The sequence below is a fragment of the Barbatula barbatula genome, assembly GCF_947034865.1.
Source record: "Barbatula barbatula genome assembly, chromosome: 21".
Taxonomy (NCBI): domain Eukaryota; kingdom Metazoa; phylum Chordata; class Actinopteri; order Cypriniformes; family Nemacheilidae; genus Barbatula; species Barbatula barbatula.
The window spans coordinates 1,760,417-1,777,760 of NC_136784.1; the positions used below are offsets into that span (position 1 = coordinate 1,760,417).

A 17,344-nucleotide genomic window follows, 5' to 3' on the forward strand; every position below is an offset into this window, starting at 1 on the left:
ACAGTTACTTATTTGTTAAATTTGTGACCCTGGATCACAAAACCAGTCATAATACTTAATAAGGTTTATAGAATTGATACATCATCTGAAAGCCATTGATGTTTGGTGTTTGGATACGATACAATATTTGGCTGAGATATCACTATTTAAAACTCTACAGTGTGAGATCTGAGGATGCAAAAATCAATCTAAATATTGAGAAAATCGCCTTTAAAGTTGTCCGTCTGAGGTGCTGTAGCAGGCCATTGCTAAGAAGAAAAAGACTTGTTTTGATGCTCTCTATTGGCTTTACACTGAAATGACATTGTGGAGAATAGATGAACCTTAAAGCTGAACTTCTAATCTTAACATAGATACCAAACTTGAGTGGGTAATTCTCCAAGAGCGGACAGCAGTGAGTGAAGATTGTACGGGTGTTTCTGGCTTATTTTGTTCACACTAAAGAATGTGAATCTACTTCATGAAGTGTTGAATGTTGGGAGGATCGCTGCTAGTGCAGTCAATGCAGTATTTTTTTCTTGTTTGATTTGGAAATATAACTGGGATACGTCGGTCTTGCTGTGTTAAAAACTGCAATTACGCAGAATCGTTCAGGGAAATCCCTGGTTCTTTCACTTTCTATTTCTCCGTATACTAAACAAAATAAGAAATTATATCAAAACAATAATAGCAGTGGATCATAATCTTCCCAAGATGCCAAATCAAAACTGAGCAAAAGTCTTGTAGTGTGATTCAGCTTTAAGACTTGTTGTTTGGTTCAGATGTAGATTTACAATATTGGTGCAGTATTTAAATAAATGAGTTTGGATCCTAAATGATATAACGCAAAAGCTCTAAAAATGTTTTAAAAAATCATATTTTCGTATTATGTCATCATGTTTCTATTGTGTTTTATTTTCTACACCGGATGCGACAGGTGCGACATGAAAACCTGCTGCTTCTTAATGGGTTTGTCACATCGTGCCGCGCCGCATCCAGTGTGGAAAATGTTTTATTATAATGGGTTCTGATGTGTTTCTATAATGTTTGTGTTGTGTTGTGTTGTGTCTGGTGTCGACACGGTGTTAGTTAGCTGAACTATTTTCGTTATTATTACTTAAATCAAAACAAACTAACTGCAGTTTGATTTATATTCATTGGAATACACAATAAAAAACATGAGTTTTCTAGTTTAGGACTAACTCTTCATTTGTTCTGTAGCTCAGGTGTTTCCTGAACTGGTGTAAAACATTAAACTTGATGTATTATATCTTCACCTACCAGATGCAATAATATACAACACTAACAGGACAATTCCTATAATCCTTGAGCACAAATCCTCAGATGAAAACTTTTTCTGACGTCTCAAGTGCTCCTGATGTTGTTCCTAAAAGAAAACACACCGGTGATGTCACATGTTTCTTGTGTAGCATTTCAGCAGAAATCTTAATAATGAACAGACTGTCCTGAGATGAACTAAAACATCATATTAAGTCAAAAACCAGACTTCTCTGGTGGATCTCTCCAAATGCTGCTGGGGTTTTAAAAAGGGTCAAACCCGACTGTTGGAATAAAATAACCCAGCAAATGGTTTTGACCCAACAGTGGGTTAAAAGAACTCAACATTTTGGGTGAAAACAACCTATCGGGGGTTAATTATGACCCAAAGGTCAAGTTCATAAATTTTTGACAGTAGAAACCAATTTGTTTGTCGCCTTGCATCGCGCCACATACAAAAGGGCCAGAATTCTTTGTTTATAATGGATTCTGTTGTCTTTTGTTGCTATCGTGTTACTATCTGTCCACAGTTTTGTTTGTATTTCAACTGATAAAAAGTCACTTTGAAAAAAGTATCTACCAAAAATATCAAATAAATATAATTTGTTTGTACAAATATAAATGTCAATGTATATATTAATATAACTCAATGAAGTATCCTTAGATATAAAAGAGCCTGTATGATGAGAGAGAGATTCGCTGACCTGTAAGAGGAGGAGATTATTTTCAGTGTTTGAGATCTTCTGCTGCTGCTCATCGTCTCTCTTCTTCAGCTCAGTGATCTCCTGATCTCGATGTCTGATCTCCTGATCTTGAACTGTAATAACATTCTCTGCTGTCCTCTGCTTCTGTTTCACCATCACCAGCTCAGCGTCTCTCTTCTTCAGCTCAGTGATCTCCTGATCTCGATCTCTGATGGTATTTTCATACTGTCTCTCTGCTGTCTTCTGTTTCATCAACACCATCACCAGCTCACCGTCTCTCATCTTCAGCTCTGTGTTTATCTTCTTCAGCTGAGTGATCTCCTGATCTCGAACTTTAATGAAATTCTCTGCTGTCCTCTTCTTCTGTTTCACCATCACCAGCTCATCGTCTCTCTTCTTCAGCTCATCGTCTCTCTTCTTCAGCTCAGCGTCTCTCTTCTTCAGCTCAGCGTCTCTCATCTTTAGCTCAGCGTCTGTCTTCTTCAGCTCAATGATCTCCTGATCTCGATTTCTGATCTCCTGATCTCGAAGTTTAAGGACATTCTCTGCTATTTTCTGCTTCTGTTTCACCATCTCCATCTCATTGTTTCTCCATTGTATTTCAGTGATTTCCTTTTTCAGATCTCTAATGAGACATTCATGTTGTGTCTCTGCTGCTCTGTGCATCTCTGCGATCGACTGCAGCTTGATGTTTCTCTTCTTCATTTCAGAAATCTCCTGCTCCAGATATTTAATGACACGTTCATCGTGTGTCTCTGCTCCTCTTGGCCTCTCCTCCATCATCTCCTGCAGCTCAGACTGACGCCATTACAAAGAAAAATAAAACATGATCTATTAAGAGTATTTCTCAGTCAATACTAGTATAAGACTAATATAAAAAAAAACATTGTTTTGGTAAAGAGATAATAGAGATCTATTGAGGAATAACACATATGTCTGAGTGAACTCTTCCTACAGTATACTCACCTCTCTTATAGGAACAGTGTTGTGATTCTTGTGATCTGTCACAGTGCAGATGAGACACACACGTGTCTGATCATCTCTACAGAAGAGCTCCAGAGGTCTCTTGTGTTTCTGACATATATAATCCTGCAGATTCTTCACAGGATCAATGAGTTTGTGTTTCTGTAATCCTGACACTCTCAAATGAGGCTCCAGGTGAGTTTCACAGAAAGAGCTCTGACACACCAGACACGACTTCACAGCCTTCAGCTTTCCTTCAGTACAGATGTCACACACAACTTCAGCTTCAGCTTGTTCTTCATGAGTTTTCTTCTTATGTTCATCCACAAGTTCTCGGAGTGTTGTGTTAATCCTGAGATCAGGTCTCTGGTCGAATGTTTCCTTACAGTTTGGACATCTGCAGTCTTGACTGCTGTTCCAGTATCTACTGAGACAGATCTTACAGAAGTTGTGTCCACATGGAGTGCTGACTGGATCACTGAACACTTCCAGACAGATTGAACACTCAAGCCTCTCACTCATTTGATAACTGAAAGATGACATCACTGCAAAAATAAATTATGAAATTATATCAAAAACTTATACATTTGACATGTTCCTTTTGGTTTTATAAACAGTTATACACTTTTATGCTCGACATTAGCTCATAGATATATAAATTGTCTCTCACTGGGGTGAGCTTTTATATTCAAAGTAACTGAAACAAAATAAAACTATTAACTGCAGTACATGTGATTATCTGAAGTAAATGTGATGAACATAAACTTCATAAACTTCCCGTTTCTTTGTTGCGTGTTACAAAATTACACAAACTATTAAATTTACAATCACATAACAAATGTTTATCTTTTTTTGTCCAACATTCTCATATAAGATACTTAACCCGAGGACTAATATTAGAAATCTGTTGAGGACAATCTGTGTTATATTTCTGTCACTTTCTTGTATGAAAAGATTAACTGTGTTCACTCTTACAATAATTCAATTCTGTCGTGATCCTAGACCTGTCTTGGTTCTGTGTCCTGTGTTGTTCGTGGGGGTGAACTCGTGGGGAGCCGGTTTGACAGCTCCGCACGTGTTCGGTGTCTACGACACTTGCCCCGATTCTCTAATCCCCTCACCAGGTTTCCATCACATCACTACACGCATGGTGTCCCAGTACCATGACACAATTCAATTAGTTTATATAGCGCTTTTCACAATGTGCAATTGTGCATTGTTCCAAAGCAGCTTTACAGGAGCAAATAAGAAAAACAAAAAAACACACAAAGGTAAAACACAGCACAGTGCATGGTGTTTATAGACCAAGCAAGATCATTCTAATAAATAATATCTAATAAATAAATACATAAATGCAGTCTCCAGGTGAGCAAACCAAAACTGCCCTGCTGTGGGCGATGAACCCAAACTCCAATGATGAATAAATGGAGAGAAAAAAACTCGGGAGAAACCAGGCTCAGCCAGGAGGGTCAGATCTCCTCTGACATGTCATAGCTGCACACAGTGACCCTGTCCAAAATCAACCGAGCAAATGTCCACGAAGAACAGGGAGAGCCGACCAGCTGCTACCCAGGAAGCCCCACACGCCGGAACTGTGCAGGTCCAACCCGGTCCCATTCCATAGAACAGAGGAACAACCAGGGAAAATAGTAATGGCATAATGTAACTTATTCCTGTGTTGTCTGACATCGACCGCAAAACAAAACAAAACCAGACCCACACAGCCCCAACAAATGAAACCCCCAAACCACAACCAACAAGCCACCCCCCCCCCCACAAACACCCACCTACCACCCTCCAATCAAAGTCACTAAGTGCAGCTATAACTTCAAACTGCTGTCATGTGATGTAAGTTTAGCATTAATGTGCTGTTGGTTGGGGATGAAATACCTGAAGAAATATTCAGTTTAAACACTTCAGTAGTTTAATGCACCAGTATCAATGTAAATCAAGAGTTTCACATTTTTTCGTTGCTACAGGAATTAAACAAGTATTTTCAAAAACCTATAAACCAGAAGTTTTAGTCTATTTCAGGCAGTTACACTCCCCTTTGTCACCAAACTTGTTTCTATCATTTGCAGACAAAGCCACTACAGTGATTATGGCCAATTAAGTACATTTAATACATTTCAGAGTAACTGGAGATGTACATGCACACATGAATCTCACATTATCAAGACAAATATGAGAAGGGATTTAAATGATAAAATATTTCCAAATCACATTTGCCCCAAGTATTGCCTTTCTAGTGTGAACAGAAGAATAAAACAGCATTTTGCTTATTGATTAAATACCCCCTCACACTTAAATCTGCTTAACCACTAACATTATAAATCTATATGGACCGTGCGTGTTAGCTTGACCTTCTCTTGTTGCTACATAGATGTTACAGGTATTGTGACACACCTGCAAACCGGGAAGTTCAGTCTATTCGTGTCACTCATAACTTTTTGTGCCAACAAAGCCACAGTGATTCTGGCTCCTAAAGTACATTTTAAATATATTTTAAAGTAACTGGAGATAAATATATTCAGGGCTGTGCACAGACATTTTGAGGGGCAGTGGCCAAAACTAAAAAAGGGGCACTAGTTAGTGCAGAAGGCAGCATTCGGTCAAAGATATTTCAGACTTTATTATATATGTTTTGATAGAAAATCACAATTACGCATGGTATAAGACACTTAATTTAATATTATACAGCATAAATCTATACTATGTTATACTAAGCTATGTGCAACTCTTTTAGGTAATTAACATTCATTTATGTTCAGTCCTACCATATTATCTGAATAAAATATTATTAATATTATATGATAAACGATTATAGATTATAATGGAAAATGCAGGCTACTGTACAAACTATCAGCTAAATTTAAAATGTTAATTTACCTGCTGGCTTGCTGGAGCTTTCAATCCAGGTTTGCAGTGATGAACTGCCTGTGCTAGAATCCCTTCGATTTAGTTTCCTTTCCAGTTTTTTTTTTCGTGAAGGCATTATTTTTCAGCAAATTTTGTTATTATTTTATTTTATATCAGATCGGGTAAAACAAAAGTCTATAAGAATTAAAATTTTCTTTTGAGAACGTGGATATTTTCTATTCATATTTTGTATTCATATTAGAAGACCAGGAGAAAACATTACCGACAAAAAACTATGTAATTATTAAGTCAACCCCTGTCTGTAATACTGATGTCCTTTAAAGTCTGACGAATTTCTGAAACTGCTGTTTAGGTAACAGATCGTCGAGAGTAGCCGCGTGTGGGAGGAGCTGAAAACGGGGACGTGAAACCATAGACACATACATATCTACATATACACTCATAAATATATATATACATATATATACAGGGGAGTGCAAGCTTTTCAAAGGTGAGGGGATGTGATTTGTTTATTAACAATAAAAACAAATGATACAATGACAGAGGGGTACAATATGTATAACATACAAGATATAAAAAGCTTCCCATTTAAATGAGTGATACTAGAAAAGTATAAAACACACTCGGAACACACAAAAAATAAGTCAAAACTTTGTGGTGAGAATACATAACAGAAAAATACAAGAAAAATATTTTTCCCTTACTCAGGACATATTGAGGAAATAAAAATCAGTTTAGTTTGCTTCTGTTGCAATTTGTTCAAGAGTGACGCCATTTTGGCATTAAATAACTGCCGTCTGTTAACACAACTGCGAAGTATAACACACCGTTGCCATGAAAAACAGCTTGTCTGTAAAGATAAGGGCTTATGTCATTTCTGCTTGGTGCGTGTATAAACTGCTGGGAGGTGTGTAACCCGGGTTAAAAACAAGTATTAGCATAAAGTAATAGCAGAATATACATTTATTCTTGTCCTTTAATTATTTTGTTTAGAAAATGAGTCTTTAGTATTTAAAGTCCTTGAAACCCTGAGAAAAACGGTGTTTAAAGAATTAATTTTATTTGTTGAAGCACACTTTGTATTTAATTTGTTCCATTTCCTGTATTTTATTTTATTTTTATTTATTTCTCAAGTTCTACAAAATGTGCATTCTACGCAAATCAAAAACTAAATTATACCTTGTGTGAGTGGCTCATTATTGTTGTGACATCCTTATTCTCTGCAGGCGATTTAACTGGTCCATACGCAGACATTGGTGTGATGATGTCAAACTCGTTTTATGAAGAAAAAAGCCTTAAGTTTTCAGAAACATCTATACGAAAAAACTTTGTCTGATGGGGAAATTCTTTAAAAAACCGATTCAGTGTTTTAGTTTTTGTCGTCGTAATTTGTTAATTATTTAAGTATAAAAAATATATAGCTATTTATTGTATGCATTTATGTTTTTTATTTAGCCTATATTATATTTGTATTATTATTTTCTGTCCTGTTCTGTTCTGTTGTTCGTATTCTGAACGTTTAACCTAACAATTGTCATCTGTTGTGTATTATATGTATTAAAAAAAAATATATAATGACATTCTATATAGATAGATCATTGGAGCTAACATTCAAGGGTAGAATGTCATTCTAGATCATTGGAGCTAACTGACTCTTGCCGTGTCCGGTCGGCAAACCCGCAAATTTCAGAGCTGTCTTCTGTTCCTCTTTTAGATAAAAGCCCAAGTCTAAATCGTTCAATGTCATTCTATATGGATCTTTCAGATTTAGGTCTGGATTTCCATGCTAATATGATGTTGCCAATGCGTCAAAAAATATTTATCAAACGACAGTGCCCCCCCGCCGATGATCCAATGCCCCTCCATCTGCTCTGACGCGACTCTGGTTGTGACATATAGTCTCTAGTTGCTTCGTGTCTCGATTAGAGCTACTTTAAAATTAATGGTTGTCATAAGGAAATGTGAAATCCATTATTGCCTGTTATTCGGGCCTGTAATATATTTATTTGTTATAAAATATGTTTTTATAAAAACTAGATTTATTTTAATGTTTTTCAATGTGGAAATGGCTTTTAAAAAGATCAAATATGTTATTTTATTTATCCGTAGCAGTAAAACATGATTTATGTGATACAGGGCCGTGCCTTATAAGTTTGAATTAGAAGTATATAGCAAAGACGAATTGTTTTAATTCTCCTCGTGATGTTAAAGTGAATGAGCCGTGTTCTGATCATGTGCATTTAATCTACTTTAAATTATTCAACATGTGTACAGAATTATTCAACCTAAACGATTGCTTGACAAGCCTGAGTTTTAACAGTGACGCGTCCCGCATCAAATCAATTTGTCCCGTATTTTACATTGGTCCATAATGTCTTTTTGAACAATGTGATTTGACAGCGGATGAAATCATAACAATATAACAGTATCTGTAAGAATAATCTGGCAATAGGTTGAATACTGTAAATGCAGCCAATATTTTGGTCAAAATCTATCATAACAAAACACACCAGGATGATGTTGATGAGTCTTCAGGCACAAAGCTTACAAGATCTATTCTAGGCTTGTCTTTGTTCTGGCGTTGAACTGGTAGACAGGATCCCCACAGCCCCCTTCAATTCAGTTCATCGGTGCCAGCGGTGAATTAAGAAGCACTTTCCGAGGTGAGGCTGCATTTGGCGGGGTACAAGAGCTCTGAGCACCCGGTGACCGCCTGGGGCTCATATCTCCGAATTCGTCCAAACTGTGTTTTAAAAAGACGCTTAAACAGATCTTTATTAAGGGACTGCAGATTTGAACGTAAAAAAATAGGCCTACATTATCGCCTAAAAATGTATTATAATTACATTTAGTGACAAATTAACAGTAGTATATTCAACTTTTGTCATATATTCATATTAAACTACGCAGTACATGTTTCACTTGGGAAATATTTCTCCTCAGCAGCAACGTTAATATGTTATTGTAAATATAACTGAGCCAAACTAAATGTACACCAGACTTATTCGTTTTGCTAAAGGTACTTTACACAGACGGTATTCATTTTCGGGTGGGTGCACATTCTCTTGAAGTGGGGTGCACCAGTGCTACTCATAGATGTTTATTTATTTATATATTTACATTTACAGAGAAAATAAAACAACTACAAAACAACGATGTGTGGAGTCAACAACACGCTCAATTCGCCGCTGACCTGGACAACGTCACAGTTGACCGCGTGGCATTGTGGGATATGTAGTCTTGCAGTGCCCTAAAATACTATGATAATGGTAATATTAAGTCAAGTCAAGTCAGCTTTATTTTTACAGTGCTTTTTACAATTTTCATTGTTACAAAGCAGCTGTAGAAGAAAACATTGACTACAAGCAAAACATATAAAGTTATGTAAGTCAAACAAAAGAAAAATGTTGCTCAGTTGAGAACAAAATAGGTCAAAATATTGGACATGTGGGCAATTCAATGCAAATGTCAACCTTTAGCTCGAAAAAAGCATTTAGCAAAGTTTTTAAAGCATGTTTTTCAAGGTCAAGTCAGTGAATTTGTTGCAGTTTCAGATCCGTCACATTGTCTTGAATGTTTATTAAAAAAGAACACACTGATCTTTGAAATTGAACAATAAGTGCAGTATATTTCAAGACATCTGTTGGCCTTTATCACAGCATGTGCTATTGGTTATAAAATGATAAAGATGTCGTCAAATGTTTTAAATGTTAATTGATTTATTGAAAGAAAACATTCATATTCATTTAAATGTAAAATCTTGATGATTGACAACTTATTAAAGAACCGTCATGTATTGACTGCCCATTCCACATAAAAAAACTGAATAACAGCTGTTGATAAAAGACATTTTATTGTCCTCCAAAAAAAACATACTTAACTTTTTATTTTAAATCATGAAAAGCAATTGTTTATTATAAGACAGGTGTGATGATCAACGAGTTTTTAGAAAAAGACTAAAATATTGATAGAGTTTCTCAATGAAGGATTGACCAGTAAAAGAGTAGATATGAGATCTGGACTCCACATGATAAAAGGAGACCAAACCCTCCTCATAATCCACAAACACACCCACCTTCTGTGTCTTTACACTCAGAGACAGAGAGACAGAGGGAACAGAACCAGCTATATATACATTTTCATTAATCATCCACAAACGCCAGAATCCATCATCTGGTGTCAATGGAATATCTCCCTTCCTGTTAACAGATTCTCTGACCACTCCTAAAATCAAGTCAGTATTTCCCTTCACCTGAACCTCATAATAAAATCTCCCTGATGAAAATCCCTCTTTACTCAGGACAGATGGAAATCTATCAAATCTCTTTGGGTTCTCTGAAAGTTTATGATAAATGTCTCCAGCGCGCACTTGTTTCTCATCATCAGACAGGGTGAGTCCAGGATGAGCTGTATCAGGATCCAGAGTCACGTTCACTGAGAGAGATCAGAGAATATGAATCACAACTGATGATGTTTGTGATATTTCATGAATAATGTATCAGTATATAAATGTAAAGTATTGTAATATAAAAATGAAGAGAGCGGAGGACTGTACCTGCAAAACTGCTGCATCCACTCTCTGTAAAGACAAATGACAATAAAACATCAGCTGATCTTGTGATTCGTGTTTGTTTGTGTGTCTGTGCGTCTTAATTATCAAATGTAAACAAACTTGGCTTGCTTGGCAGTTCAACCCCCCTATAATACAACTACATGTGATGTGTGTGCAGTAAATCTTTATTTGTGAGGATAAAATTTTTTAAAATGAACTTGAACTTGAATGTTCCCACTAATACAGTGAATTATCATTACAACTCACTTGTGAGGACATTTTGTTGGTCCCCACTAATACTAATCTTGTTTTTCTTTAAATCTAATGTCTAGCACATGTTTGTGTGATTATTAGGTTTAGTTGTTGTGGTTCAGAGATAGAATTTCATAAGACTGATATAAAATCAATGGATGTCTATGTAATGCCCCCACTATTGTGTGTGTGTTTCAAATCTTCTACAAAAAATCCTTCTTTATCTGCTCATTTGATTTCATTATTTAAAATTGTTTCCTTGTACTTGTACTTAAGTCTGCTGTCTTAAATCATCTCAATAAAGTCTCATATTTTACTTCTGGAATAAAGACTATTAGAGCAAAAGGAAACATCCAACATACAGTGTATCTGTCATCTTTACAATAAAAACTAAATTGCACATACGTTTAAAATGACGTTTTCATTGCATTCAAATTAAACTGTTTACAGAGGATCTGATCTTTACTAACCAGCTTTATCTGTCTCCAGGTCACGGTTTCTCTACTGCAAGAATTCAAGTCTAGCTGGTGTTTCCAAGAAAAAGACAGAGATGATCTCATATGTATCTTGTGAAGCATTTCAGCAAAAATCTTAACAATTAACAGACTGTCCTGAGATGAACTAAAATAACATCAAATTCTGATCTCTCAACATGAATCTTACTATGTGAACAGTTGCCTTATTTGTTTGTATTCGAAACTTCATTTGTGAACCTGGACCACAAAACCAGTCATAATAGTTCATTTATATCATCTGAAAGCTGAATAAATAGACTTTCTATTGATGTATGGTGTTTGGATGCAATACAATATTTGGCTGAGATATCACTATTTAAAACTCTGAAATCTAAGGGTGCAAAAAAAATCTTAAATATTGAGAAAGTCGCCTTTAAAGTTATCCGTCTGAGGTGCTGTAGCAGGCTATTGCTAAGAAGAAACAGACTTGTATCAACGCTCTCTATCGGCTTTAAATTAACGCTGAAATGACATTGTGGAGAATAGATAACCCAAAAGCTGCTGTTTCTGGCTATTTTTCACACTAAAGAATGTGAAGCTACCTGTTGAAATTTGCGCCATCTTGGGAGGATCGCTGCTAGTGCAGTCAATGCAGTATTTTTTTCTTATTTGATTTGGAAATATAACTGTGGTACGTCGGTCTTGCTGTGTTAAAAACTGCAATTGCATTACGCAGAATCGTTCAGGGAAAGCCCTGGTTCTTTCACTTTCTATTTCTCCGTATACCAACAAAATAAGAAATGATATCAAAACAATAATATAATCCCAAGATGCCAAATCAAAACTGAGCAAAAGTCTTGTAGTGTGATTCAGCTTTAAGACTGGTTGTTTTGTCCAGATGTAGATTTACAATATTGGTGCAGTATTTAAATAAATGAAAAGTTTGGATCCAAAATGATATAACGCAAAAGCTCTAAAAATGTTTTAAAAAATCATATTTTTGTATTATGTCATCATGTTTCTATTGTGTTTTATTGTCTACACTGGATGCGACAGGTGCGACATGAAAACCTGCTGCTTCTTAATGGGTTTGTCACCCATCCAGTGTGGAATTTTTTTATTATAATGGTTCTGTGTTTCTAATGACTTTTGTTGTGTTGCACCAGTGGCGTCCGGTGTAGACACAGTGTTAGTTAGCTGTATTTTTTTGTTATTATGACTTAAATTAAAACAAACCAACTGCAGTTTGATTTATATTCATTGGAATACACAATAAAAAACATGAGTTTTCTAATTTAGGAGCCAAACTCTTCATTTGTTCTGTAGCTCAGGTGTTTCCTGAACTGGTGTAAAACATTAAACTATGTGTATTATCTTCACCTACCAGATGCAATAATATACAACACTAACAGGACAATTCCTATAATGCTTGAGCAAAAATCCTCAGATAAAAACATTTGCTGACGTCTCAAGAGCTCCTGATGTTGTTCCTAAAAGAAAACACACCGGTGATGTCACATGTTTCTTGTAGCATTTCAGCAGAAATCTTACGTAATAATTAACAGACTGTCCTGAGATGAACTAAAATAACATATTAAGTCAAAAACCAGACTTCTCTGGTGGATCTCTCCAAATGCTGCTGGGGTTTTAAAAAGGGTCAAACCCGACTGTTGGGATAAAATAACCCAGCAAATGGTTTTGACCCAACAGTGGGTTAAAAGAACTCAACATTTTGGGTGAAAACAACCTATCAGGGGTTAATTATGACCCAAAGGTCAAGTTCATAAATTTTTGTCAGTAGAAACCAAGACGTTTGTCGCCTTGCATCGCGCCACATACAGAAGGGCCAGTATATTTTGTTTATAATGGATTCTGTTGTCTTTTGTTGCTATCGTGTTACTTTCTGTCCACAGTTTTGTTTGCATTTCAACTGATAAAAAGTCACTTTGAAAAAAAGTATCTACCAAAAATATTAAATAAATATAATTTGTTTGTACAAATATAAATGTCAATGTATATATTAATATAACTCAATGAAGTATCCTTAGATATAAAAGAGCCTGTATGATGAGATTCGCTGACCTGTAAGAGGAGGAGATTATTTTCAGTCTTTGAGATCTTCTGCTGCTGCTTAATGTTTCTGTTCTTCAGCTCAATGATCTCCTGATCTCCAACTTTAATGAAGTTCTCTGCTGACCTCTGCTTCTGTTTCACCATCATCAGCTCAGCGTCTCTCATCTTCAGCTCTGTGTTTATCTTCTTCAGCTGAGTGATCTCCTGATCTCGAAGTTTAATGAAGTTCTCTGCTGTCTTTTGCTTCTGTTTCACCATCTTTAGCTCAGCGTCTCTCTTCTTCAGCTCAATGATCTCTTGATCTCGAACTTTAATGAAGTTCTCTGCTGTCCTCTGCTTCTGTTTCACCATCTCCAGCTCAGCGTCTCTCTTCTTCAGCTCAGCGTCTCTCTTCTTCAGCTCAGCGTCTCTCTTCTTCAGCTCAATGATCTCTTGATCTCGAACTTTAATGAAGTTCTCTGCTGTCATCTGCTTCTGTTTCACCATCTCCAGCTCAGCGTCTCTCTTCTCAAGCTCAGCATCTCTCATCTCCAGCTCAGCGTCTCTCTTCTTCAGCTCAGCGTCTGTCTTCTTTAGCTCAGTAATCTCCTGATCTCGAAGTTTAATGAAGTTCTCTGCTGTCATCTGCTTCTGTTTCACCATCTCCAGCTCAGCGTCTCTCTTCTTCAGCTCAGCGTCTCTCTTCTCCAGCTCAGCGTCTCTCTTCTTCAGCTCAGCGTCTCTCTTCTTCAGCTCAATGATCTCCTGATCTCGAACTTTAATGAAGTTCTCTGCTGTCATCTGCTTCTGTTTCACCATCTCCAGCTCAGCGTCTCTCTTCTCAAGCTCAGCATCTCTCATCTTCAGCTCAGCGTCTCTCTTCTTCAGCTCAGCGTCTCTCTTCTTTAGCTCAATGATCTCCTGATCTCGAAGTTTAATGAAGTTCTCTGCTGTCATCTGCTTCTGTTTCACCATCTCCAGCTCAGCGTCTCTCTTCTTCAGCTCAGCGTCTGTCTTCTTTAGCTCAGTGATCTCCTGATCTCGAAGTTTAATGAAGTTCTCTGCTGTCATCTGCTTCTGTTTCACCATCTTCAGCTCATCGTCTCTCTTCTTCAGCTCAGCGTCTCTCATCTTTAGCTCAGATTCTCTCATCTTTAGCTCAGCGATCTCCTGATCTCGAAGTTTAAGGACATTCTCTGCTACTTTCTGCTTCTGTTTCACCATCTCCATCTCATTTTCCATCTCATTGTTTCTCCATTGTATCTCAGTAATTTCCTTTTTCAGATCTTTAATGAGACATTCATGTTGTGTCTCTGCTACTCTGTGCATCTCTGCTGTCATCTGCAGCTTAATGTTTCTCTTCTTCATTTCAGAGATCTCCTGCTCCAGATATTTAATGACACGTTCATCGTGTGTCTCTGCTCCTCTTGGCCTCTCCTCCATCATCTCCTGCAGCTCAGACTGACACCATTACAAAGAAAAATAAAACAATAAATCTATTAAACATGAGGGAGTATTTATCAGTCAATACTTGTAAAAACGTTGTTTTGGTAAAGAGATAATAGAGATCTATTGAGGAATAACACATATGTCTGAGTGAACTCTTCCTACAGTATACTCACCTCTCTTATAGGAACAGTGTTGTGATTCTTGTGTTCTCCTTCAGTGCAGGACAGACACACGTGTGTCTGATCATCTCTACAGAAGAGCTCCAGAGGTCTCTCGTGTTTCTGACATATATAATCCTGCAGATTCTTCACAGGATCAATGAGTTTGTGTTTCTGTAATCCTGACACTCTCAAATGAGGCTCCAGGTGAGTTTCACAGTAAGAGCTCTGACACACCAGACACGACTTCACAGCCTTCAGCTTTCCTTCAGTACAGATGTCACACACAACTTCAGCTTCAGCTTGTTCTTCTTGAGTTTTCTTCTTATGTTCATCCACAAGTTCTCTGAGTGTTGTATTAATCCTGAGATCAGGTCTCGGGTCGAATGTTTCATTACAGTTTGGACATCTGCAGTCTTGACTGCTGTTCCAGTATCTACTGAGACAGATCTTACAGAAGTTGTGTCCACATGGAGTGCTGACTGGATCACTGAACACATCCAGACAGATTGAACACAATAGATCTCTAGAGGACATCCCTGCAAAATTATGTAAATATTATCACCTGTTCTGCATATAATATTTATTTAACATAATAAATCTGTTGAGGACAATCTGTGTTATATTTCTTTCACTTACCAGCTGTGTTCACTACACTTCTACAATGACCGATTGTAATATGCATGTACTTGGTTTTTAGTGGGCTGTCATGCTATTTATTTTTGAGAGGACGGTATAGATTTATGACAGAAAGAAGAGGGGAACAGGACCGGCAGAAGACCTTGGGCTGGTCCTCAAGCAGGTCTACTGAAGCACAAGTGTAACATATGATTGAGTACACAGCCCATCATCTCCTATTGATGTTTGGCACTTTAACAGGTTCATGTTAATGTTCATACAGTTCTCTCATTTCTACACCAATGTTACAGGATTAGCCACATACCTATAAACTAAAGCCTGTATTCACAAAACATCTTAAGGCTAAAAGAAGCTCTTAACTTGCTGATTTAGGAGAAACTCTTAAAAATAATGGGCTCCTTTAGTACTAGAATATTTCCAAAGTGTTATAAAACCAGCTCCTAAACCTGTGAGACGTTAGGAGTCATGAAGAGGACTCCTAAGTCACTAAGACCAACTCACAAAAATCCTATAATGGCTGTAACACCGGCAGTCTGCTTTGAAACCTAATTATCTTAGAAAGATTTCATGTCAATGAGCTTTACCATAAGGACTACTTATATCTGCTTATAACTGTTTATGAGACATGCAAAATGCTTACAATTAGCCGAACTCTTTATATATATACTTTAAATGAACATAGATAGCTCTTTTTTTAATTATTCAAAAATCATGTTGTTTATTGTGTTGTATTGTTCTAATTAGCTGTATTTTTTAAGTTATTAATAAGTTTACTTAATAAAAAACAATAAAAAAAACAGTTTGATTAATATTAATTGGAATGCATAATAAAAACTAGAATTTAAAAAAGAAACATTTAGTTATTTTGTATTTGTTAGTTTGCTTTTTTAATTGAACTCTTCACTTATTGAGTTAGTAACTAAGTGTATATTTTGTCATCTTAATTTGAATACGGCAATGCTTATATATTAAAATATTTTATTTGAATATAACAACATTTTTATTTTAAGATCTTTATTTAAATGTGTCAGCATGAGACCTCATTCTATTATATTTCTAAGATATAATGACTGACAGAGACCCATCCTCTACCAGCCAATCACTGTGGTCATAGTCTGTAAGCTTGGTGACATCATCCGTAGCAACAAGGTCAACCTCGCCCTTTTCATTCTGTTCCTTATTAAAAGTTGCCCTCATCAGCATTGTTGGTTTTTAACTAAACACTTTTACTGCTGTTTAGGAGAGCTCTTAGTGTTAGATCAAATGTTTTGTGAATATGGGCCCTGATTGGTTAATAGAAAAGTTTTTCAGGGGTAAACAATGTTGTTCACTAAAAAAACACAATAACAATGTGAGTATTTGTCATGATGTAACAACAGTTTAAAATGGTGTCATTAAATGTTATATGAATTAATGTATACATTTACTTTTTAAGATACATCTTTATATATGCATATAAACGCCCCACACGTTTAACCCAGAATTGGGAAAGTTTAAAGGTAGAAAGAGGCTATTTAAAATGATATTTGCCTGTTAAGATACAGTTTTGTACCATCATTACAGTTTCACCTGTTGTTATTTACCTGCAGTCGAGATGCAGACAAACCTACAGTAGTTGTGTTTTTCTGGACTTTTTGTTGTTTCTAAAACACAAGACAAATACTAAATGTTATTCACAATTGTAGTTTAGCCCACATAAAATAGCATTTTGACTGTTCTCTGACTGGCACTAGGGCAACCATTTACTAAACATCTTCATTGTTTCTACACCCATTTCTGATACCATTTCAAGTGTAAAAAACAAATAAAATTTGACATCCTTTAACCCGCTTTGACATATAAAGCGAAGCACTAAAATGATATTTCTGTCTCTTACCTGTGAGTGTAGATCAGATGTGTTCACTCTTACGATGGTTGTTTTCCTTCCATCATTTCTACAGTGATGATGTTACAGGTATTTCCACATTCTTGCTAAATACTGTA

At 36.3% G+C, this 17,344-nt stretch overlaps 3 protein-coding genes across 4 annotated transcripts in view; all 3 read right to left on the reverse strand.

Annotated features, from left to right (window-relative positions):
• LOC306910524 (uncharacterized protein) overlaps nucleotides 1–6,147 on the reverse strand; it is a 10,665-nt gene extending 4,518 nt beyond the window's left edge. For both annotated transcript variants that reach the window (XM_079485111.1, XM_079485110.1), the window contains exons 1-4: nucleotides 5,814–6,147; nucleotides 2,928–3,469; nucleotides 1,962–2,759; nucleotides 1,261–1,366 (exon numbers count right to left, since the gene is read on the reverse strand). In XM_079485111.1, coding sequence (XP_079341237.1) covers nucleotides 1,261–1,366; nucleotides 1,962–2,759; nucleotides 2,928–3,469; nucleotides 5,814–5,919 — 1,552 coding nt within the window. In that variant the 5' untranslated portion in view covers nucleotides 5,920–6,147. The remainder of the gene's footprint in view (nucleotides 1–1,260; nucleotides 1,367–1,961; nucleotides 2,760–2,927; nucleotides 3,470–5,813) is intronic.
• A 2,746-nt stretch (nucleotides 6,148–8,893) lies between these two features.
• LOC306910526 (uncharacterized protein) lies at nucleotides 8,894–17,302 on the reverse strand. Its single transcript, XM_079485113.1, has 8 exons — nucleotides 17,238–17,302; nucleotides 16,945–17,004; nucleotides 14,738–15,261; nucleotides 13,146–14,576; nucleotides 12,448–12,553; nucleotides 11,079–11,132; nucleotides 10,360–10,383; nucleotides 8,894–10,238 (listed from the first exon to the last, which is right to left on the reverse strand). Exons 3-6 carry the CDS (start codon nucleotides 15,257–15,259, stop codon nucleotides 11,110–11,112), a joined length of 2,082 nt encoding a protein of 693 aa, XP_079341239.1. The 5' UTR covers nucleotides 15,260–15,261; nucleotides 16,945–17,004; nucleotides 17,238–17,302; the 3' UTR covers nucleotides 8,894–10,238; nucleotides 10,360–10,383; nucleotides 11,079–11,109.
• Nucleotides 9,093–10,635, reverse strand: LOC306910445 (E3 ubiquitin-protein ligase TRIM39-like; the record flags this gene model as incomplete). Its single annotated transcript, XM_079485022.1, has 2 exons — nucleotides 9,093–10,238; nucleotides 10,617–10,635. The coding sequence occupies 2 exons, from the start codon at nucleotides 10,633–10,635 to the stop codon at nucleotides 9,739–9,741; spliced, it is 519 nt and encodes a 172-aa protein (XP_079341148.1). The 3' UTR covers nucleotides 9,093–9,738.
• Nucleotides 17,303–17,344: the final 42 nt, after the last annotated feature.